Raw genomic sequence first — 20,298 nt, 5'->3', positions numbered from 1 at the left:
GGTATTCCTTTTCAATCTGGTCATTTCTTGTGTTCAATTTGCTTATCAGTTCATTTGGTTTCTGAGCCTCGCTTTCCAGTTGCAAGATTCTACCTTTTAAACTGTTATTTTCTTGCCAGATCTCTTCCATTTTCCTCAAAATCTCAGTTTTGAACTCTTCCATAGCTTGTGAGGAGTTTTCCTTATTTGGGGAGGGTCTGGATGGTTGTTTGTTCTCCTCCTCTGTTTGCTCGGTTGTCTGGATTTTCTCTGTGTAAAAGCTGTCGAGTGTTAAAGACTTCTTTTTTTTGTTATTATTCTTTCTCTTCTGAACTTCCTGTGACTGATTAGCCATCATTAGCCCAGCAGCTTCTCAGGTTTATCCTCGCGCTCAGTGTCTGTCAGAGATCTATTGGCTCCTGAGGTCTGAGTTCTAGTTTTTTCCAAGGTCAAGCCCCCTGGTGGACTCCCTTGCTTGATCCTCTGCAGGAGGTTCCTTTACAAGTCTCAGGGAGCTACTTCCACAGTCATATACCCGTCTGCACTGGTTCCCCACTTAGGCTTTAGTTCCTGGCTGTGTCTGCCTCCACCCATGCCTCCGCAGTGCCTGCGCTCTGCTCAGCCTGCGCTGTGCGCCCTGCGTCCTGCTCCCGTGCGCGCTCAGATTTCGGGTGCCTTTTTTGGCTTAATGGGGTCCTAAGTCTTGCTGCTCTCAGGAACAGGTCCTGGAGCTGCCAATGACTCGAAGGGTGCCCCAAACTTGCTCTATTTCTTTTTAGCTGGCTTCGGAGCTACAGGTGTTGTGTGTGGAGGGGGTGGGGGTGGGGTGGTTGCTCAGCCCGCAATTTAGTGAGAGCCCTTTATAGCATGGAAATGCCTCGATTCCACGTACCTTCCACGCTGTGCCCTGTTGTGGGGTTCCTCCGTTCGTCTGGACTTGTTTTTATGTCCCCTTGAGGAGTTTTGTGTGTTTCGGTCAGGAGAGGTTAAGAGCTGCTTCTTACTCTGCCACCATCTTAACCCGGAAACCAACATAAGCCATTCTTGTTACATCACAGACTTTTAGACCTTCACTGTAATTGTTTTGAACCTTTAACACATTCCCCAAATCTATTTGAACCCCTCTTAATCTTAGCAGGTGAAATTATTTACCTCTAAATTACTAAGCTGTCCAAGGCCGCTTAGTGTGAGCTCTCCCAGACCTCCTCCATTCTACCTTACACATTTTCTGCATTTTCATCCATTACCTTTTTCTTTGTTCTTGTATCTAGGGAAGAAGTATTCCTCCTTACATCTTCAAGCTTTTCCTCTCCGCTGATTTCTTTCTTCAGCTTATAAATACCTAAATTCTACCTGATTCTTTTAAAAAATCCTCCTTTTACTCTTTGAATCACTTTCCTCTCTCTTTTCTTCTTTGGACCTCCAAATTTCTCAGAGTACTAGTGCAAATTCTCCATCTCTCTTTCATCCAGACATTTATTAACTACTTACAGTGGCTTTAATCCTTACCATTTAACTAGAAGGGCTCTCCCCAAAATTTTATATCCATGAATTTTTTATTTTACTTCAACAGTAATACTTCCCATTTTTCTATTTAATTTTCCTTCATTAAGATCATCAGGATCTTTAGGCCAATAATCTAGCTACAAAAATCTTTTGAAGTTCTGACCCAGCCAGTGTGTTAAATATTCCTCTCAGCTTTGTGTCTTCAGAAAACCTGATGAGTATTCCACTTAAGCCATCATCAAACCATTCATTAAATTCTGAAATAGTACAAGGCCAAACAGAAGTACTTGAATTATTCTATGGGAGACATATAACCTTCAAATAAAAACATTATTAATTATTCTTTGAATTTGGCCACTCAACCAATTCCAAATCCACTTAATTATATTATCATCTAGTCTGCTTTCTCCATCAAGGAAATCATATGTCCCAATTCACCCATCCCAACTATAAACATTTATCTGTCTCTTCCATATGAGTAGTACTAGTTGTTGTTTGATTGTTTAAGTCTCGTTTGACTCTTCATGACCTCATTTTGGGGTTTTTGCCACTTCCTTCTCCATCTCAATTTGCAGAGAAGGAAAATGAGACAAATAGGATTAAGTGACTTGTCCAGGGTTACACAACTTTTAAGTGTCTGAGGCCAGATTTGAACTCATGAAGATCAGTCTTCCTGATTACAAACCCAATGCTCCATCCAATGGGCTACCTAGCTGTCCCTGGTGTTAGATATTGGTAGTATTCAGTACCTGGTCATTTGATCAAATGCTATATTAATAGTATTGAAAGCTTTCCTCAATTTGCCAGTATGGTAGCTTATCAAAAAAGGATATGAGGTGAATCTTGTTTAACCCATTCTTGATGATGCTCTGATAGCTCTTCAGAATAACCACTTCTTTTTTCTAGGTATTTACTAATTATTCATCTTAACACAGATTCAGGGTGGCTCTGAATACCAAAAGCTCAGTATAAGAAAACATGAAACAGGAAGACAGTAGAACAAGATAGTTATACTGAGGGGAAATACAAAATAAAGGGCCATCGAGGACAGTGCTAGTGATAATAGGCACATTGGATTCCCTGGAATAATCAAAATCCCTGATGGCTTCCCAGAGGAATGGGGCACCCTCTCTTAAACCAATTAAGTCTGAAGTGCTTTTCTTGGGTTCTTAATTGGGTTTAGAAGGAGCAGTCATTGGGGGAAGGGAATGAGGAGTGTAGGCCTGGGCACTGGTGCAGAATCAAGCTAATTGGGTAGAAGCAAGATTCCTGAAGAATTAGAGGCTAAGAGATATTCAAACCCACCATTTTGGGGGAAAGGTTTTCAGTAGTTCCTACTGGTTTTATCCTGGCAAGGTGATGTTAGCTTTTGTGTTTCCTGTGGGCTTATTTATCAGGTTAGGGAGACCTGCAGTGATATTCCTTATCCCATCTCTTTAGTGATTCATTCACTTCAGCATTTTTCTATGAATCAAAATAAAAAACTCACTACTGTATACTCTTCAGATTCTGTTCTCTTAGACTTTTTTGAAAATCAGGATGTTTTCCTTTCTCTAGTGCTGTGGTGCCTTTCAATTTGTATCCACCAGTTCTTTCTATGCCAAAGGATATAGTTAACCTGGGTCAAATGACTTAAGTTCATCAGTGGCAAGTAGGTGCTCACACTAATTGTTTTTTACTTATCTATCTTGTGTATCTCCTTCCTGTTGGCTATTTTTGTTCTCTCATTTCCAGACCTTTCTTGGCAGAAAAAAACAGAAGCAAAAGAATTAGGCAACTCTTCTTTCTCTCTGTTACTAGTTATCATAACTTCATGTATTCCAATATAGCTAAAAATAATGTCAGCAACAACAAAGAACATTTTGTTGTCCTCAATGTCCTTCATTAGTCACATTCATCACATTCTGAGTTTAACACTTCTGAAACATTTTTGCAGAAATATCCCAGTGTTACATTCATTTTCTTTGTTATATGTTCTTGCTTTCATCATCTGTTCACATAACTGGCTTTGCATTTGGCTTTGCTTCATTTGAGATCAGATCTCCCTAATTCTCCTAGACTAGAAATGCATCTACCATGGATGGGAACTGTCCCATTGTTTTATCAGCAATAAGTCTCTGACTTGCTCTCTTTCCAACCTGGGCTGGGGCACTCCTCCTTAGGCAGACCAATGGCCCCCTAGTCCTGGGGTTTGTCATATTGGTGCCAGTCTTAATGAGGATATTTGATCAGCTTCTGTACATGTATTTTAAAAATCTAAGCTCCTTATTTTTCCCCTCATTATTTCTTCAGAAATTCCCACCTTCTGGGCTGACTTTCCCTGGAGAATTCTAATCCAAGGGATCCTGTCTTTCCTTTGAACTGGTAAAAATATGCTTTCCCAAAATCTAAAGTACTTATCCTACTACATGTGCCTCTCCTCAATCATGAATTCTAAGAGGGAGTAGTCACCTCCTCCAATTGTTCTCATCATTTTCATTCCAGAAACTAGTTCTTTCCTACCAGCATTCCAATTATGGTTGTTGTAAGGATCAAATGTGATAATACTTGGTACACAATAGGTACTTAATAAATACTTGTTCCTTTCCTTGCTTCCAGTGAATAGGAACCTTGTTGGTTCCTCCACTTTGGGGATGATAAAATTATCTTTCAGATAAATTAACAAGCTGTTAACTGGCATACTTTTGGTGGAGAAAAAAAGAAAATCAGTACTGAATCATTCAGTCTAGGTAACTGAAGTCTCCAACTGTTTTGCCTATGTCAGTTTTTTGAATCTATTTTCTGAATTCCTTTCTGTTCAGTTTGTTAGACAGTATAATAATAAAAATCACTTGTTTCTTCTTCTGTTAATCTTCACTCAAAATCTCTTCCACTAGACTCGATTTCTCTGACTTGGATTTCATAATTAGTGATATCTTAATACATAATGCTTCTCTACCCTATACTTCCCTTTCATCTATCTTGTTTCTTTTAAATAAAGTATATCCATATTGAGCTCTATATCAGTCATAAGTTTCTCCCACTAAGTTTTAGTGATAACCATGAGGTCAAATTTGTCTCTTTGCATCAGAACCTTAATTACTTTTGCATTTTCTTAGACTAGAAATTCTCAAAATGTGATCAGGGAGCTCCTTTGGGGTTTTCAGGGTGTTATGAGGTCAAAACTATCTTAATAATGATACTAAAATATTTGAATTTCTTATAAGGTAAGAATGTATAGATATAACCCACATAAACAAAAGCTCTTTGGGGGGAAGTATTTTATAATTTCTATGAGTGTAAAGTGCTCTTGTGACCCAGAAGTTTGAGAACTTTAGACATTTGGAGCCCTAGATTTTACTATTCTAAATCGTATCACCTGTGCATTTATTAGTATCTCAAATTAGTATCTTCTTTCATTATAGCTACTCTTTTATCCAGTATCTTCTTTCGTTAGAGCTACTCTCTTATCTAGCTTGGTGGATGTGATAGGCAATTTTCTCTTGTTCTCATGCAGAAATTCAAATCTCATTCTAGTATATAACTATCTTAGACAATTTTTCAGTTCTCCAATCAGCCTTTAAATGTAGTTAAGTGGGTAAGTGGATAGGCTGCTAGATAGGAGTCAGGGAAGACCTGAATTCAATCTGGTCACACATCCTCACTAGCTGTGTGTCCCAGGACAAGTAACTTAACCTCTATTTGCCTCAGTTTCCTCAATTATAAAATGGGGATGATAATAGCACCTACTTTCCAGGGTTGTTGTGAGACTCAAATGAGATAATTTTTTGTAAAATATGTGTGTCCCTTCCCTCCTTCCTTTAACTTCTGCATCCCTTGCCTTCAATGGGCAGCTTTGAGGAAAATACTACCTATGTCCCTTGGTCTTTAGCTTCTAGACCAAGGGTTTATAATTTTTGGCAGTGATTTTTAGTTTTCTTTTCTCATTATTATCATTTGTGATTAGTAGTTTTTTTTAATAAGTGCTGGGGTTTCTCTGTTAAGCCCTAGAGAGGAGTCCAGGGAACACAAATTATCAGGGCAATAAATGACTGCTGTGGTACCTTTTAACAGGGCATAAACAGTCATCAAAACTTTTCTCTCTTTCCTCTAATCCTTACTAGAGGATTTCCCCCCTTCAATACTTTCTGTGGTTCTACTGTATGATTACTTAGAGGAAAAATTAACTGCTCCCACCTTACATCCTCTAACCCACTTCTCTTCAGTTAGAGGCTCAGAATTGTTCTGAAAATCTTTTGTTGTTGTTAAGTCATTTCAGTTGGGTCCAACTTTTTATGACCCCATTTGGGGTTTTCTTGGCAAAGATGCCAGCATGGTTTGCCATTTCCTTCTCTAGCTCACTTTGTAGATGTGGAAACTAAGGTAAACAAGGTTAAGTGATTTGCCCAGAGTTACACAATTACTAAGAGTCTGAGGAGGAATTTGAACTCAGTTCTTTCTGACTTCAGGTCTAGCAATCTAACTACTGCACTACCTCACTGCCCTCTCTTTAGTTAGAGGCTCACAATTGTTCTTGAAATCTTGGGCCCAGTTCGTCTGCCCCATGCTTTCTGTCCTCTGGAAGTGATCTCTCTGCAGAATTCCCATGGCACTGTTCAATAGTTCCAATACCTTGTTTATCATATTCTACCTTGTATTGCAAATGATAGTGTAGCATCTCCTTGCAAAAAACCCTGTTAGAGCAAGAACTGAATTTTATTCATCATTTTTATGTTCCCCCCATTTACTAGGAAAGAGCCTTATATATATAGTGCCCCACATGTAGTCAAATGAAATAAATTATTAAAGTATACATGTTTTGATGGGCAGTTAGATGGCACAGTATGTAAGGGCACTGTATTTGAACTCAAGAAAAACTGAATTTTAACATTTCATTAGCTTCAGACTAGTTGTGTGATCCTAACCAAGTCATTTAACTCAGTCAGGCTCACTATTCTTATCTGGGATAAGAACAAATTTTACCTCACAGGAGTATTTTGAGGATCAAATGAGACAACAGGGCTTTGCCAACCATCTATAATGCTATCTATTATTGTTATTATTACTGTGTTATTGAATACTTAGGTTTCAGTTGGAAATTTTTGAATGAATGATGTTAAAGTGTTAACATAGGAGGATCTTTACTTTGTCTGACAATTCAGATCTGGGGTCTCAACCTCATGCTTGTACTTCCTGTGTTATAGCTTCTAATGTCATCAGGCTACTACACCCTGCCTGAGAATCTTAACTGTTTTAATTCCATCCTCTTTGGGTGAGAATTGAAGTCAGAGATTCAAGGGAGGAATTGCTATATTTATTGTTCCTCTCCAGTTCCTGGAGCTCACTGCTTTATTGTCCATCAAGACAATCATAGTTCCTGTAATAATAATAGAACAAAATCTTCTATAATATATATTTAGTCGATATTCAATGAAACAGGGAGCTTATTGGTTTGGGAGTTCCCACCAATAATGCAATGGCAATCCATTTATGCCTTATATCCCATCCTGTACAACTCTTGTTAGTACCCTGCCAAAATCTGCCATGGGAGTCCTCCATCATGCTTGAGACCCTTCAGGCTTCCACCTGACATTACAAATATACCAGTGGAATACTGTGGCTGTCTTGCCATTGTTCACTCTTGCCATGTGACCAGCCCATCATCTCTTCTTGTCCTACAGTCCTTGATCATGTCTTTTATTCCTGTTTTTCTTATGATTTTTCCTTTGTTCTAAGTGACAGCTGTTCATACCTATCATTTGCCTATCCATTACTTTCTGTGTGATACTCATTTTTACTTCTTCATTGGAAATGGTATTCCATATCTTACTACCATCTTGTCATACCAGTGGAATTTATATTAAAAAACTAGACCTTTGCTTCCAAGGAAATCTTGGATCAGCAAAAGGAGCTGTACAATTTTCTGAAAGCAATCTACCCTGTTGTCCTCTTCTGTTCAACTCCAAACCTGTCATTGTCCATCTATATTGTCTATCCCAGTTATACATATTCATTTACAAGTAGTACTTTTGACATAAAACCATTTACTTCACTCATTTTGCATGCACTGTATTTTAAAATTACACATTGTATTAAGCCAACATACATGATGTAGACCTATTTCCTTAAGCTGTGTGTATTTAAGAATTGTCTATTCACTTCTCAGTATAACTACACCTGGCTCCTATGAACTATCCACATCATTGTTTATTTACAGAATGGCTCATTTTCACTACTTCCTTCAGCGTGTCATTGTCACCATGTTGACTCAGGAGTAGCAATCCAAAAGAATGAGAAGCAATAGAAGAGAAATAGGAGCTTCATTTAGCTGTGTGATGATAAACATGTCAGCGAGTATGGCCACTGGTACTTTGGAATGAGTCCTACTTCCTTGGACAAGTAAAGAAAATATTAGAGTATGTTAAGATGCAGAAATAAAATACTGTTTTTTAGTCCTACCCCATTTTCATTCATTATTTTTAAAGCATTTTAAAAAGTTGATACTATTTTCAAAAAAAAAAAACTACCTGTAAGATCATACCCCACTTAAAATGTGAATTGACTGCACCAAATTAGGCCCTTAGGTTGGTAAAAGTATTTAAGGGGCTGAAGACTTCAGAATGTCATGTTACAACTTTCCCTGATAATTCATGTTCTTTTCTTTTTCCCCCTAGGGATGCCTGACAAGGAGAATGTGAGTAGCAGCAATCTCTGCTCAGCTTCTAAAAACTGTAATAAGGTAAAAAATAATAATAACTTTACCAGAAGAGAGAGCCCCTTAAGTTTCTCCACATTTAGAAAAAACTATAAATACCTTCTGCTCTCTACATCTTCCCATCTTTGGTGAAAATTTTTGAAATTGAAAACAAAAAGGAAAATAGGAAATGGAAGATGAAAAACTTGGTTTGAGGAGTGAATGAGAAGGTAGCATATTTTACTTGTCATAAATGTGCATGTGACTAATTTGTTGGAGGTGAAAAACCAAATCTGTTACCCAGCTTTTGTACTCCTGGTTGGAACAGTTAGCAGTAGTACAAATTAACCCCACTTTACAGAGCATAAAGGATTGTTTTGAATTGTGGTTGTTGCTTGCTGTTGTTACTGTTATTGTTTTAGTAGGAACAACCCAAAATCTGAAATTTGAGGTCAAATGGTTACCTGTAGACTTACCTACAGGCAAAATCAGTCATTCATCCACTCTCCATGTCCCCCAAAGAGAACAATTTTTTTTTCTGCTTCATTTGAGGGCAACCAGGTGAAAGGTGAATGACTCAGTCCAAACCCATCACTGCAATTAGTACTAAGCTCATGGTCTCGTGGTCATTCAATGGCAGCATGTTTCTATAAAACCAAATAATTATTATTGTTTTTAAAACTTCTGAAAAGGCAAATTAATTAAAGATGGCACCATGGACATCTAAATCTCCATGACAACCTAGAAGTATGAGCAATTAAAACAGAAGGAAAGCAATTAATTTGAAGTTCTAGTCAGTTTGATTAGTCTCTTAAGCGCTTTACTACTGTTTGTTTCTGTTCCCTTATTACTTTTAGGTGGTAATATTGTAGAATTGTCCTCCTTCTTTTGCTACTTTTTGCTATATAGATAAAATTCAGAGAATCACTGAGTCCCTTTCCTGAAATCTGGATAAAATTTTTATTAGGCTTCTCTTCTTCGCAGAGGAATGTATTTAAAAGCTTCTTAGGTGTTGTGGTTCACATTTATAGCACTCCTCCTTAGTGTTTTTCCCCTTTGAGTCTTAGTGTTTTTGTGTCTTCTAAACAGGGGAGAGGTTCTTAATCTCTTTTTTGTGAAGGGGCCTTTTGGCAACCTGGTAAAGCCTACAGATCCCTTCTCAGAATCATGTTCTTCATTGCACAAAATAAAATATGCAGAAATATAAATTAAATTCTATTGAAATGCAATTACAAAATATTTTTTTAAGTAAGTTCACAAGCATCAGGTTAACAATCCCTGTTTTAGGGACAACTAGGTAGCATAGTAGATAGAGCACCAGGTCTGGAGTCAGGAGGAACTGGGTTCAAATCTGACCCCAGACACTCCCTAGCTGTGTGATCCTGTGCAATTTACTTAACCCCAATTGCCTAGCCCTTGCTGCTCTTCTGCCTTACTAAAGTTTGTTTTTTTTAAGTCTGTTTTAAACCATCTTTTCTCTTTTACACATACAATAGGAATTTTCTCTTTATCAGCAATTTCATGTTCTTTTCCATTGTCTCCCTTTTCCTAATAGATGAATCTTTTCATTTATTCTTTGTCATTAAAAAAGAAACTGTGTTTTGAATAAGGTAGAAACATACTATTAACTACTGATCATTTAAGAAACGTTAATAAGGATGAATGAATAGACATTAATTCTGATAAGGACTTTAAGGGAGGAATTAAAAATGTTTGAAACTTTATACATTGAAATTAATTTTAAGTGTAAATAGTTACTAAACACATTTAGTTGCTTATACTAATGTCCCATCTATTTTTTTAACAATGGATTGCTTTTATTAACTGAAACAGTTTTGTGAGACCATATGACTTTCCATCCCACCCTCCTGAGGAGCACATCTTAGGTCCGATAAATTTTTTAACTCTACTACACAATACAGCATCATCTGGCAGTTAGGTGTCATCAATTTGTCTGGTTAAATCCTTCTTTCTTCTTTTACTTTTCTTGGAATAAAAGCCTGGGGAATATACTATAGAAGCAGTTTTTACATCATCTATTTCTTTTGGGCTTCAAGGCAACTTAGGACCAGAGTTTGCGACCTTAGTATTTGCCACTGGTATTCATTCATTTTTAACTTCCTTCCTCTTCTCAAGAGAGCTGGTACCAATTCTTGTCTCTGGGGAGATATGTTAGCTATAGCTTGAACGTTTTGTATACTTTTCCATATATTATATATATCAAGTATCCTTAATAGACCCTGAGATGTCAGAACAACCAATAGTTAACAGTTTTGGCATCTATCTGGATGTGATCAACTATGTGTAAGGGAAGATTTGAGATTAGAGATTGGTATTCTTTCTGTGTATTACAGAGCTGTCAAAAATGTATTATTCTGTAATATTGTTGTTCAGCAATATTCTCACAATCCACTTCTTCAGGAAGAAAGAGAATTGAATTTTTCCATTTCCTAAATATAACCTTGAAAGAATTTCTAAAAGCAGGTTTAAGCTGCTTCTGTTTCTAGTTAGAAGGGCAAAGAATCAAGATTGTTTCTTTTCAGGTGAATCTGAATCTCACCAACCTCCAAGGGACCTTTGTAAGTGAGTGTTGCCACAATTGTGGCAGGAAATATCACCCAGAACCCAATGGTATGATAGCAGCCATCTTACTGAGGTATAAATCATAGCACTGCCTTTCCTCACAAAGACACACTCCAAATCAGTTCACTCAGTCAACGAGCATTTTTTAAGCACTTAATATGTGCCACTATGCTAAGCATTAGGGAAAACAAAGTAAGGCAAAAAAAAACCCTTCAAAAATCTCAGTCCTTGTTCTCAAGGAGCTCACAGTGTATTGGGTAAACAATATGTAAATAATTGCATACAAACAAGATATAGACTGGCTAAATTTAGAGTAATTTGAGAGGGAAGACATACAGATTAAGAAGGACCTGATATGTTATCTGAGCCTTTTAGGTCTCTTTTGGGAGCAGAGAGGATTTCTGGACCCTAGGAGGTCTGAAATGGTAAGAGATTTGAAAAGCAAGTTGGGCTCTGAGTGACCTTTGACTAAATGGTCTTGCAGTAGGACAATAGGGTCAGATCTTTAAGCAGAAGGTAATGTTATAGCATATTGGAAGGGGTGTGTGTGTGTGTGTGTGAGAGAGAGAGAGACAGACAGACAGACAGACAGACATTCAGAGACAGAGGCAGAGGCAGAGACAGAGAGGGAGGGAGACAGAGAGAGAGAGACAGACAGAAACAGAGACAGTGAGAAATATAATTGGTAGTTTTCAAAAACTGAGTTGATGTAGGTTGAAATCAAGATGTAGACTTTAGTTTGTCAGGTAGAAAACAAGGTTAGGGGACTTCAAGGAAGATGTCCCTCTAGAACGAGTATCATTAAGCCTTTATTCGGGGATATTACATATAGAATCTAACTAATCTTAGCCAAGAGACTACACAAATGTACCAACAAACGTAGTAGATATCTAGTCTGCTATTAAGTAAACTAGTTTACTATTAAGAGAACTTTTCAGCAGCTTGTGTATGCTAAACAAGGTACAAGTATTTCATAAGCAACCTTTTAGTTGTAGAAGGATAGAAATTAGAGTTAGATCCTTTGTGTTATATTAAGTAAAATATTTCTTTGATGATAGAGACATTGAGTTATACTCATTTTTTCCTTTACCCTCTATTACCACACATGGGACCTTATTATTCCCTTTGTCCCTCTGTTTGTGAATTTAAATAATTTACAATCTTGTTGGCTTAGTGACTCAATCTCCCCTTTCATTATAATTGCTATATTTCTATGACTTGCCTTTTTGTTGTTCATGTGTGACTCCTCTCAACCTGATTTGGGGTTTTCTTGGTGAAGAAATTAAAGTGGTTTGCCATTTTCTTCTTCAGTTTATTTTTATAGATGAGGAAACTGAGGCAAATAGGGTTAAATGACTTCCCAAGGCTCATACAGCTACAGCTAGAAAGCATCTGAGGCTAGATTTGGACTCAGGAAAATGAGTCTTCCTGACTCCATTCCCAGCATTCTATCCACTGCACCTATCTAAGGGCTAGAAGCAGATGTATACTTTGTTTATTGGTTGGAATACTGACAGTTGATTCCAAGATTCTAGAAACTATAGCATAATTAGAAAAAATAATCAAGAAGGGCTATAACCAAAAAATTACTATATCTGGAAGGTTGTGGTGATGTTCTTTTAGCGGAAATTGACAGGCTTTGCCTGATACACTGGCGACCAGAATATTTCTGGGGAAACTGACAAACACAGGATTAATTCAAGAGCCAGAACAGGAGTGGAAAAGAAAGCAACCACCTAAAACTAGCCCCAAGCTTTGGGGAATGGCATCTATTCATTTCTGATATTTTGCTTCCTGATCTTCTGAGCTAGTACAAACTTCCCTACCTGAATACTTCTTGCAGCCCTCTTCCAGCATACCTCCAATTTCCTGGAATGGGGCTCTGAAGCATCCTTTCTGAAGACCCAGCCTAGCCTTTGGTTTGCATTGACTTCTGTTTCAAATGCCATTCCTTTTCTCAAGTGGGTACTATCTACCCCCAGACCTGGTACAAGTCTAATCACTGGCAGATCTTGGCTATGATACCACTAAGCACACACCCGATATCTTGGTCTGTGGTCATGGATTTAATCTTGACAGCGAGGTGGTGCAGTAAGTGAAGTCCTGGATCCAGGGACAGGAAAGTATGAGTTTGAATCTAGCCTCAGACACTTCTTAGCTGTTTGACCCTGGGCGAGTCACTTAGCCTCTGAGGTCTTTGCTTCCTCATCTATAAAATGGGGATAGTTATAGCACCTGCCTCTTCGGACAAAATGAGAAGAAAGTGAGATGTTTAAAAAGTACTTTGCAAATCTTAAAACAATATATAAACAGTAGTTATTATTAATATTATAGTTAATTCTGTAGGGAACAAATAATGCCAGTTACATTATTAAAGACATAAGCAATTCATATGTTACTTGCTAGAGATGATTGGCGGCAAAATTAGGAGAAACGCTAACAAAATACATGATCCTTAAAGGATGATGTAATACCAAAGAATTTTGGAATGCAAACAGAATGTCAAGTACATTCAGAGCTTGCTGGTAGGATTTTGAAGGAGAGCCTGCTTATCACTCATGTGAAGATTAGTTCTAATAATTCTATTGGTCCAAGATTGTGCATTGTGTGTTTTGTAAATTTTCATTTTCTAAGTTAGACCATTAGAAAATGCAGATATGCCTGCCTCAGCAATAGCTTACCTCTCCTGGAAAATACCAGTGGCCTCATGTCTAAGGTGCTCAAGGACAATGTCAACTTTCCTATCCCTGGGAAAATGTTTGTTTTGGCCTTTGTGAGTTATGTACTTTCTGGGGTGGGGTAGGGGGTGCCCTTGATTATCTTTTTCTCCTTCAAATTCCTCACCTTACCCCTATTCCCCAATCCCCAACCCCAAAGGCTTGTTCCACATACAGGCAGTGGCTCTTTCTTTACTTCCCAAGTTGACTGTTATGGATTGCAGTGGTTGTGTTGGGATGTTCTCTTACATCTAAATACTGAGGGAAGGGAGCTATTCAAGGAAGAGTTGGAAGGTAATATTTTCAAAATCTGATTTTCTCAGTAACTGTTTGTCATGAATTTGGCCCTGCTTGTTGGTTGTTTCTAAATCTGATGTATTTATTGTGAACTGAAATTAGGACTTATCTGAAGCCTAACTTTTTTTTGGTGAGAGGGCAGATAGGGCAGAATCTGAACCCTCCAGCATGAGGGGGAATCTATTTGACAAGTATTTGCACATTCATTTGAGTAACATTTTATGTTTGTATGAACGTTAATTTGCATTGCTTCCCAAGGTTAGTTTTCTTAACAGAATACAACAAAAATAGAGTCCTGTAATGTATACAAAATATGTGTTACTATTCAAGTTATTGCTACCCAAGGTTTAACTTCAACTGAATTTCACAGCAGTGCTTTGTGCTTTTTAAAGGCAACAACAACAAAATTTGTTTTTGTTTCAAAAACTGAAGTAACAGGTTGCTTATAGATTGCTTGAGGGATACAAATAAATTTGTATGGCCAGAGGAAGATATGGCGTTATGTTAAAAAGGGGGAAGGGATTGGAAGTGGGAATGTGAGGGGGGAAAAAAAGGTGTCAGTATAGTATAGTGGAAAAAATGTTGGCTCTAGAGGACCTGGGCTCAAATATAACCTGTAACATTTATATTTAAAGTTGTTTGTGTAACCTTAGCCACCCCATTTCTCAGTTTCCTCATTTGCAATGGGGTTTGGACTAGATGACCTCCAACAGCATCAATTCCTGACTTTTTAAAAAAATGGTTATGGATCTCGTGTCCACTTTGCTCAATTTAAACCCAGCTGTTGAGTGTTAATTATAGCCATACTTCATAAGAAGGAAATATTTCTACTTTCCATTTCTACTACAAAACTCTGTTTCTGACACTTTTTAAAAAAATATCATGACTAGAAATGTGATTAAGCAATTAATTTTTTAATTAAAAAATTAAAAACAAATAAAAAATATTCTCAGTTCCATTCCCTATTCTTGCCCCTCCTCATATTTTCTCCAGTGTCCTAGCTGAGGAATGAATATTTCTTCCAGGAAAGACTGAGATTTTATTTCTGATTTTAGAGTTATAAAGAGTACATTTCTGTCTTCAGAACATTTTTCTATAGCGACTTCTTTTTCTCAATTGTTAGATTCAATTGATTACAAGTACAAAATATAGAGTATCATTTACTTTCAATGTATTTGCATCTTCCTTGCTCCTATTTTGAGAAATTGAGGCCAAATTACTTGTAAAGTAGACTTTATCCAGGATTGAAGAATGCAAGGTTTCTTAGATTGGGTAAATTAATCCAATGATTACATCTTTTGATCTAGATTTAGTCTTTCCTAGTATTAGCTCTGCTATTTGAATGTCAGGAACTGCTGGAAGAAACCTTAAAGTATTATGTCTTTTTTACTACCTCTTTGGAAAACTATATTAAACTTATCCAAGGATTATAGCTATTTATCTTCATCAAAATTGCCCTAGAAGGAAACTCTAAAACCATGATATGTTCCAGTGTTGCAGAATTCTGATTGAAAGTTGTTTTAAAATGTCTAAACCTTTCTTACTGCAATTTGAGCCTATTCCCTATTGTCTTATATTCAAAGGATTACTCACAGACACTCATAAAATATCTTGTATGTGGCCTGAGGAGTATTAAGATCCCCTTGAATCTCCACTTTCCAGACTAAGTTCAATTTCTCTAAACTTTGTTCTATGATCTATTATCCAAGCTTTTAATTGTTTTAGTAGTCCTTTCTTTCCAAAGATGCCTTCTAGTAAAGAATTGATTTATCCTAAATAGGTAGAGAGAATTTGCTCACAGGTCTATATCAGTGGTGTCAAATTCAAAAAGAAATGTGTGTCACCCCATCTTCCACAGGGACAGCTAAGTGGCATAATGGATCAAGTGCTGGGTCTGGAGTCAGGAAGACTAATATTTCTGGGTTCAAATCTGGTCTCAGGTACTTACTACCTACGTGACCATGGGCTAGTCACTTTCCCCTGCTTGCTTCAGTTTTCTCATCTGTAAAATGAACTCAAGGGTTTCTGAACTCTAAATCTATGATCCTAAGCCTCATGTATGCATGGAAACAAAAGTAAGGAAGAGGTAATACAGAAATCTGATACCAAATTTATAGCATATGTGTATTAGCATATGTAATTAGACCCATTGAGTCTTTATTGCCTTTCAAAGGAATGACAGTTTTACTTAGATGCTTAATAAATATTGATTGATTAATATTGATTGATTGATTAGGTGTGACTACAGACAAATGCATCCTCATCCATTGTCAGCATTTATGTCTTCTTAGTACTGTTTTCAGGGGAACTTAGTACTATTTTCAGGAGAGAGACTTGGTTTCTTTTGTTTGTCAGAAGTTTGAATTAGAGTAGGGGAGCTCTATCCTTACCCAAACACAGTCTCTACTTCATTATTTTCTAGAGGAGAGATGCAGATGAAGATGAAAGTTGCTTGAAGATTGTTTTTGTCTGTGCTCATGTAGGTGTAGTTTTTCTTGTGGGTTGGCTTTTAGACTAGCCAGTGTTTTCTTTTTCTTCTTTTATTTTGCCAACAACAGCCCTGGCATTCCACTGTGTAACCTAATGATTTTTATCACTCACTCTCTGGTGGCCTGAGTAATAATTGAAATGTGCCTGGCAATCTGTGAAGTATGCAGTATATGGAAGGCAATGTGATAATGAGGCAATGGAATTATGTCAAGATAGGCCACGTTTATATGCTGGGGAACAAATCCTAGGTAAGATAGTTTGAGATATAAAAGAACATGTTCTTTAAGGGGGAAAAAATAACCAAAACTTTCCATTGCCAATTGTCTCACAATAACGTGATGTTTTTATATTCTATAAGTGGAATTAACAGATAGACTTGACAAATCTCTAAGTTTTCTCCTCATGGGGTCTAACTTCAAGTCCACTCAATTCAGTTCAAGAAATTAAGCTTTACTATATGAAAACCATAGTGTTGGGCCCCAGTCAACCAAAGATTAAACAGTGAATCTGTCCCTGTCCTCAAGGAGCTTATAATCTACTTGGGGTATAGAAATGTTAACAGCTAAAATATAGAACCATTTGCCCTGTAACCTGAATCATGGAATAATAGGCTCAGAAAATTAAATGCTATCTGCCCCCACCTCCATTGTATCTTGCTTCCTTGGCACAGTTAGTCTGTGGGAGACTATCTAGTCTAAACCCACCAAAAAGGACATTTTGATAGTTTATGAAGTCTCTTAGATTGCTCTTTGGAATCAGGTTTATCCTTGGAGCTGAAAAGGGTCAGCCTTAGAACAGTCCCCTGAGGACCTGATTCAATTACCTTAGGTTCAAAGGATTTTAGAGGGAGAGGAAATTGTAGAGACTCAGGCCCATGGGGATAGTAGCTTACCCATATCACAAAGGAAGGACATCAATAAAAGGGCATTTAAGTACTTATCATGTGCCAAACACTGTGCTAAGGGCTGAGGCTATGAAGAAAGACCAAAAAACTATTAACCCCTTTCCCCAAAGAGCTAGCATTCTACTGGAAGATAGAATGTGCAAATATTTACATATAAATGAAATGTAGAAGGCAATCTGAGGGAGGGCACTGAGGAGGGAAGGGATAAAAAGGAATGACTCAAGCATCCTATAGAAGGTGGGATTTGAGCTGAGTTCTGAAGGAAGAAAGAGAAAGTAAGAGGAAAAGACAATGGACCATGGACCACAATGTTCTACAAATATGGAGGACAGCCAATGCACATCCACAGTTGAGAAATAGAGTTTCACATGTGAAGAAACAAGAGTTGCCAGATTATTGCCTGTATGGAAGGGAATCAAATATAACATGTCTGGAAAGGCTGTAAGAGGTCAGGCTTTCTAGTCGATTTTGTAAGTAGTGGGGAGCTACTGCAGGGTATTGAGTAGGGGGATGACCTGGTCAAACCTGCACTTTATGAAAATCACTTTGGCAGCTAAGTGGAGAATGGAGTAGAGTGGGGAGAGACTTGAGGCAAATAGAACAATTAGAAGGCTATTGCAATAGTCTAATCAATGAACTCTCAATGAAGATTAAAGCACACTTTTCCACTTTATTTTCTTGATTTTTCTTGTCTCTTTTTTTTTCAGCATGGGTAATATAGAAATATGTCTTTTATGACTTCACATGTAAAATTGATATCATATCGCTTGCCTTCTCAAGGAGTGGGAGATTAATGAGAAGAGAGGGAATTTGAACTAAAATTTTTTAAATGTTAAAATAAATTTTAAAAAGAATGATTATGGTTATGGCTATATGAATAGAGAAACAGGAGGTATCTAGAGAGATGTTATGAAGGTAGAAATGACAAGTTTCAGTATTCAAGCTTGTATATGTGGGATGAGTGTAAGGAGCCAAGGTTTTGAGGTTGAATAAAGTGTGAATATAGGTGGACCTTCACAGATAATGGGAAAGTGGGATGAAGGAAGAGCTTGGAAGACGTATTGAGTTGAGACACCTACAGTACATCCCATTTGAAGACCTGTGATCACAAAGCTAGTGTTTTTCCCATTACCCTACTCCTGCCACAGAACTATAGGCAGTTATTCATTTGAATGTCTAAACAGTATGATTAACTCAACCAGAAACAAAGGAAAAAAATCTGAGTGCTTACCCAGGGCTCTAATTTGATAGTCTGGTCATAAACAATATGAGGAAACCACACCCGAAACTTCCTACAAAGTTCACAATAAAGATGAACTAGGTCTAGTGGCCACTTGACACTTTAAAGCAATGTACAGAAAGAAAGAACATGACCAGGGTTGGCTAGAATGGAAAAACCTGGGTGTTGGGCCAACAGCGCTGAGTATTGGATCTTGGTTTTTGCGTCTACTTTTATCAACCCCTCTCTTTCAAATAGGACATCTACATGGTACAATGGATAGAGTCTTGGCCCTGGGGTCAGAAGAACTTGAATTCAAATCTGACTTGACATCAGCTGTGTGACTCTTGTCAAATCATTTAACCCAATTGCCTCAGTTTCCTCAGCTGTAAAATGAGCTACAGAAGAAAATGGCAAATCACTCCAGGATATTTGCTGAGAAAATTCCAAAAGAGGGTCACAAAGACTCAAACAAGACTGAGCTACAACTCTTTCAAATGTCAGAGTTGTAGATGGAGGATTACAAAATGTAAAGTTTTGTTCCAGAAGTTTAAGAAAAAAAACTGGTTCTCCATCCACTGAGCCACTTGCAGCACCTTCATAGATTCTTTTTTAAACACACATTATATAAGGCTACATTCCATGTATTAACATTATAACTTTCTTATTTATCTCCTTTTCCATAACCATACATTCATGAAACGCTTGGGCTCCCTCTGGTGGTACTAAAGGCAATTTTCCCATTTCAAATATTAAATCTAGGGCTTTACCATTGAAAGGGATCTTTAACTAGACTGGTTCTAGAATCTCAGAGTTGAAGGGGGCCTCAGAGACTACCCAATCTGACCCCATTCCTGGACTCAACTGTCCTTTCCAACATGCCTAACATTCCCACTGACCCAGCTCAGTTTGTAGCCCAGACACCTTTGGCTAAATCGCATAAAACATCAGTGCAGCTTTTGGATACTTTAGTTGAGGGAAAAATGTCCCATGCCTGTGAGGGTACCTATAGCCTGCCTTGTGGAACGTCCATCACAAAAGCCAATTTCCTAAGTGTATAGCTGTGAATACAACATCACGTCATGCCTGTAGTTTTGCAATAAATAGCCTGTCGATGGATCTCCCTGCCACAAGTCTCTTTTGTTCTCTACTCAGCTGTCAAAATGATCCTCCTAAAAACAGGTCTGATCATCCCTATCCTCTCCCCCCCACCCCACCCCCCAGTAAACTTCAGTGTCTCTCTGTTGCTTCTAGGATCAAAAACAAATTTTTCTGGTTAGCATTCAAGGTCCTTCATAACCCATCCTCATCTTCCTTTCCAGGCTTCTTATACCTTATCCCCCTCTCCCCACAACCCCTTTTCCAAGTAACCTGTGCTACTTGACCTTGGCCTCTTTGCTATTAATCAAACAGGATATTACATCTCCTGAGTCTGGCGTTTTCACTGGCTGCTCCCCATGACTGGAAATGTTCTCCCTCCTCATCCCCCATGGGTGGCATGCTCTCCCCCCACTTCTCATCTTTTGCATCCTGGCTTCTTTCAAGTCTCCTCTAAAATCCCACCTTCTACAGGAAGCTTTTTCTCATTCCCTTTAATTCTGGTATCTTTCTTCTGTTGATTATATCCAGGTTATCTTGTATAAAACTTGTTAGTATGTACTTATTTACATTTTCAATTAGAACAGGAGCTCCTTAAGGGTAAGGACTAATGTACCTCAGTACAGTACCTGGCATATGGCAGGCATTTTATAAATGTTTATTGACTAGCTGAGGGTATAGCCTAAAAGGTCGCCAATTTGGTTAGTGGCTGAACTGGCTCTAAAGCCCAGATCTCCTGGCTGTGAGCCCAAATCCAAGCCAGGCAATGGCACTTTTAAGGATGTCTAGGAATGGTATTCCTGGTCCTTAGGGCAGCATACTAGCCAATATG

General features: G+C 37.8%; 1 protein-coding gene across 1 annotated transcript in view; it reads left to right on the top strand.

Moving 5' to 3' along the window:
* Positions 1-20,298, top strand: part of RAPGEF4 (Rap guanine nucleotide exchange factor 4) — a 280,672-nt gene that overhangs the window by 101,551 nt on the left and 158,823 nt on the right. The window contains exon 3 of the mRNA XM_044669788.1: positions 8,139-8,158. Within this exon, the coding sequence (XP_044525723.1) occupies positions 8,139-8,158 (20 nt within the window). The remainder of the gene's footprint in view (positions 1-8,138; positions 8,159-20,298) is intronic.

Source organism: Gracilinanus agilis, chromosome 3, assembly GCF_016433145.1.
Source record: "Gracilinanus agilis isolate LMUSP501 chromosome 3, AgileGrace, whole genome shotgun sequence".
Taxonomy (NCBI): Eukaryota; Metazoa; Chordata; class Mammalia; order Didelphimorphia; family Didelphidae; genus Gracilinanus; species Gracilinanus agilis.
This window is presented reverse-complemented; position numbering and strand designations above follow the sequence as displayed.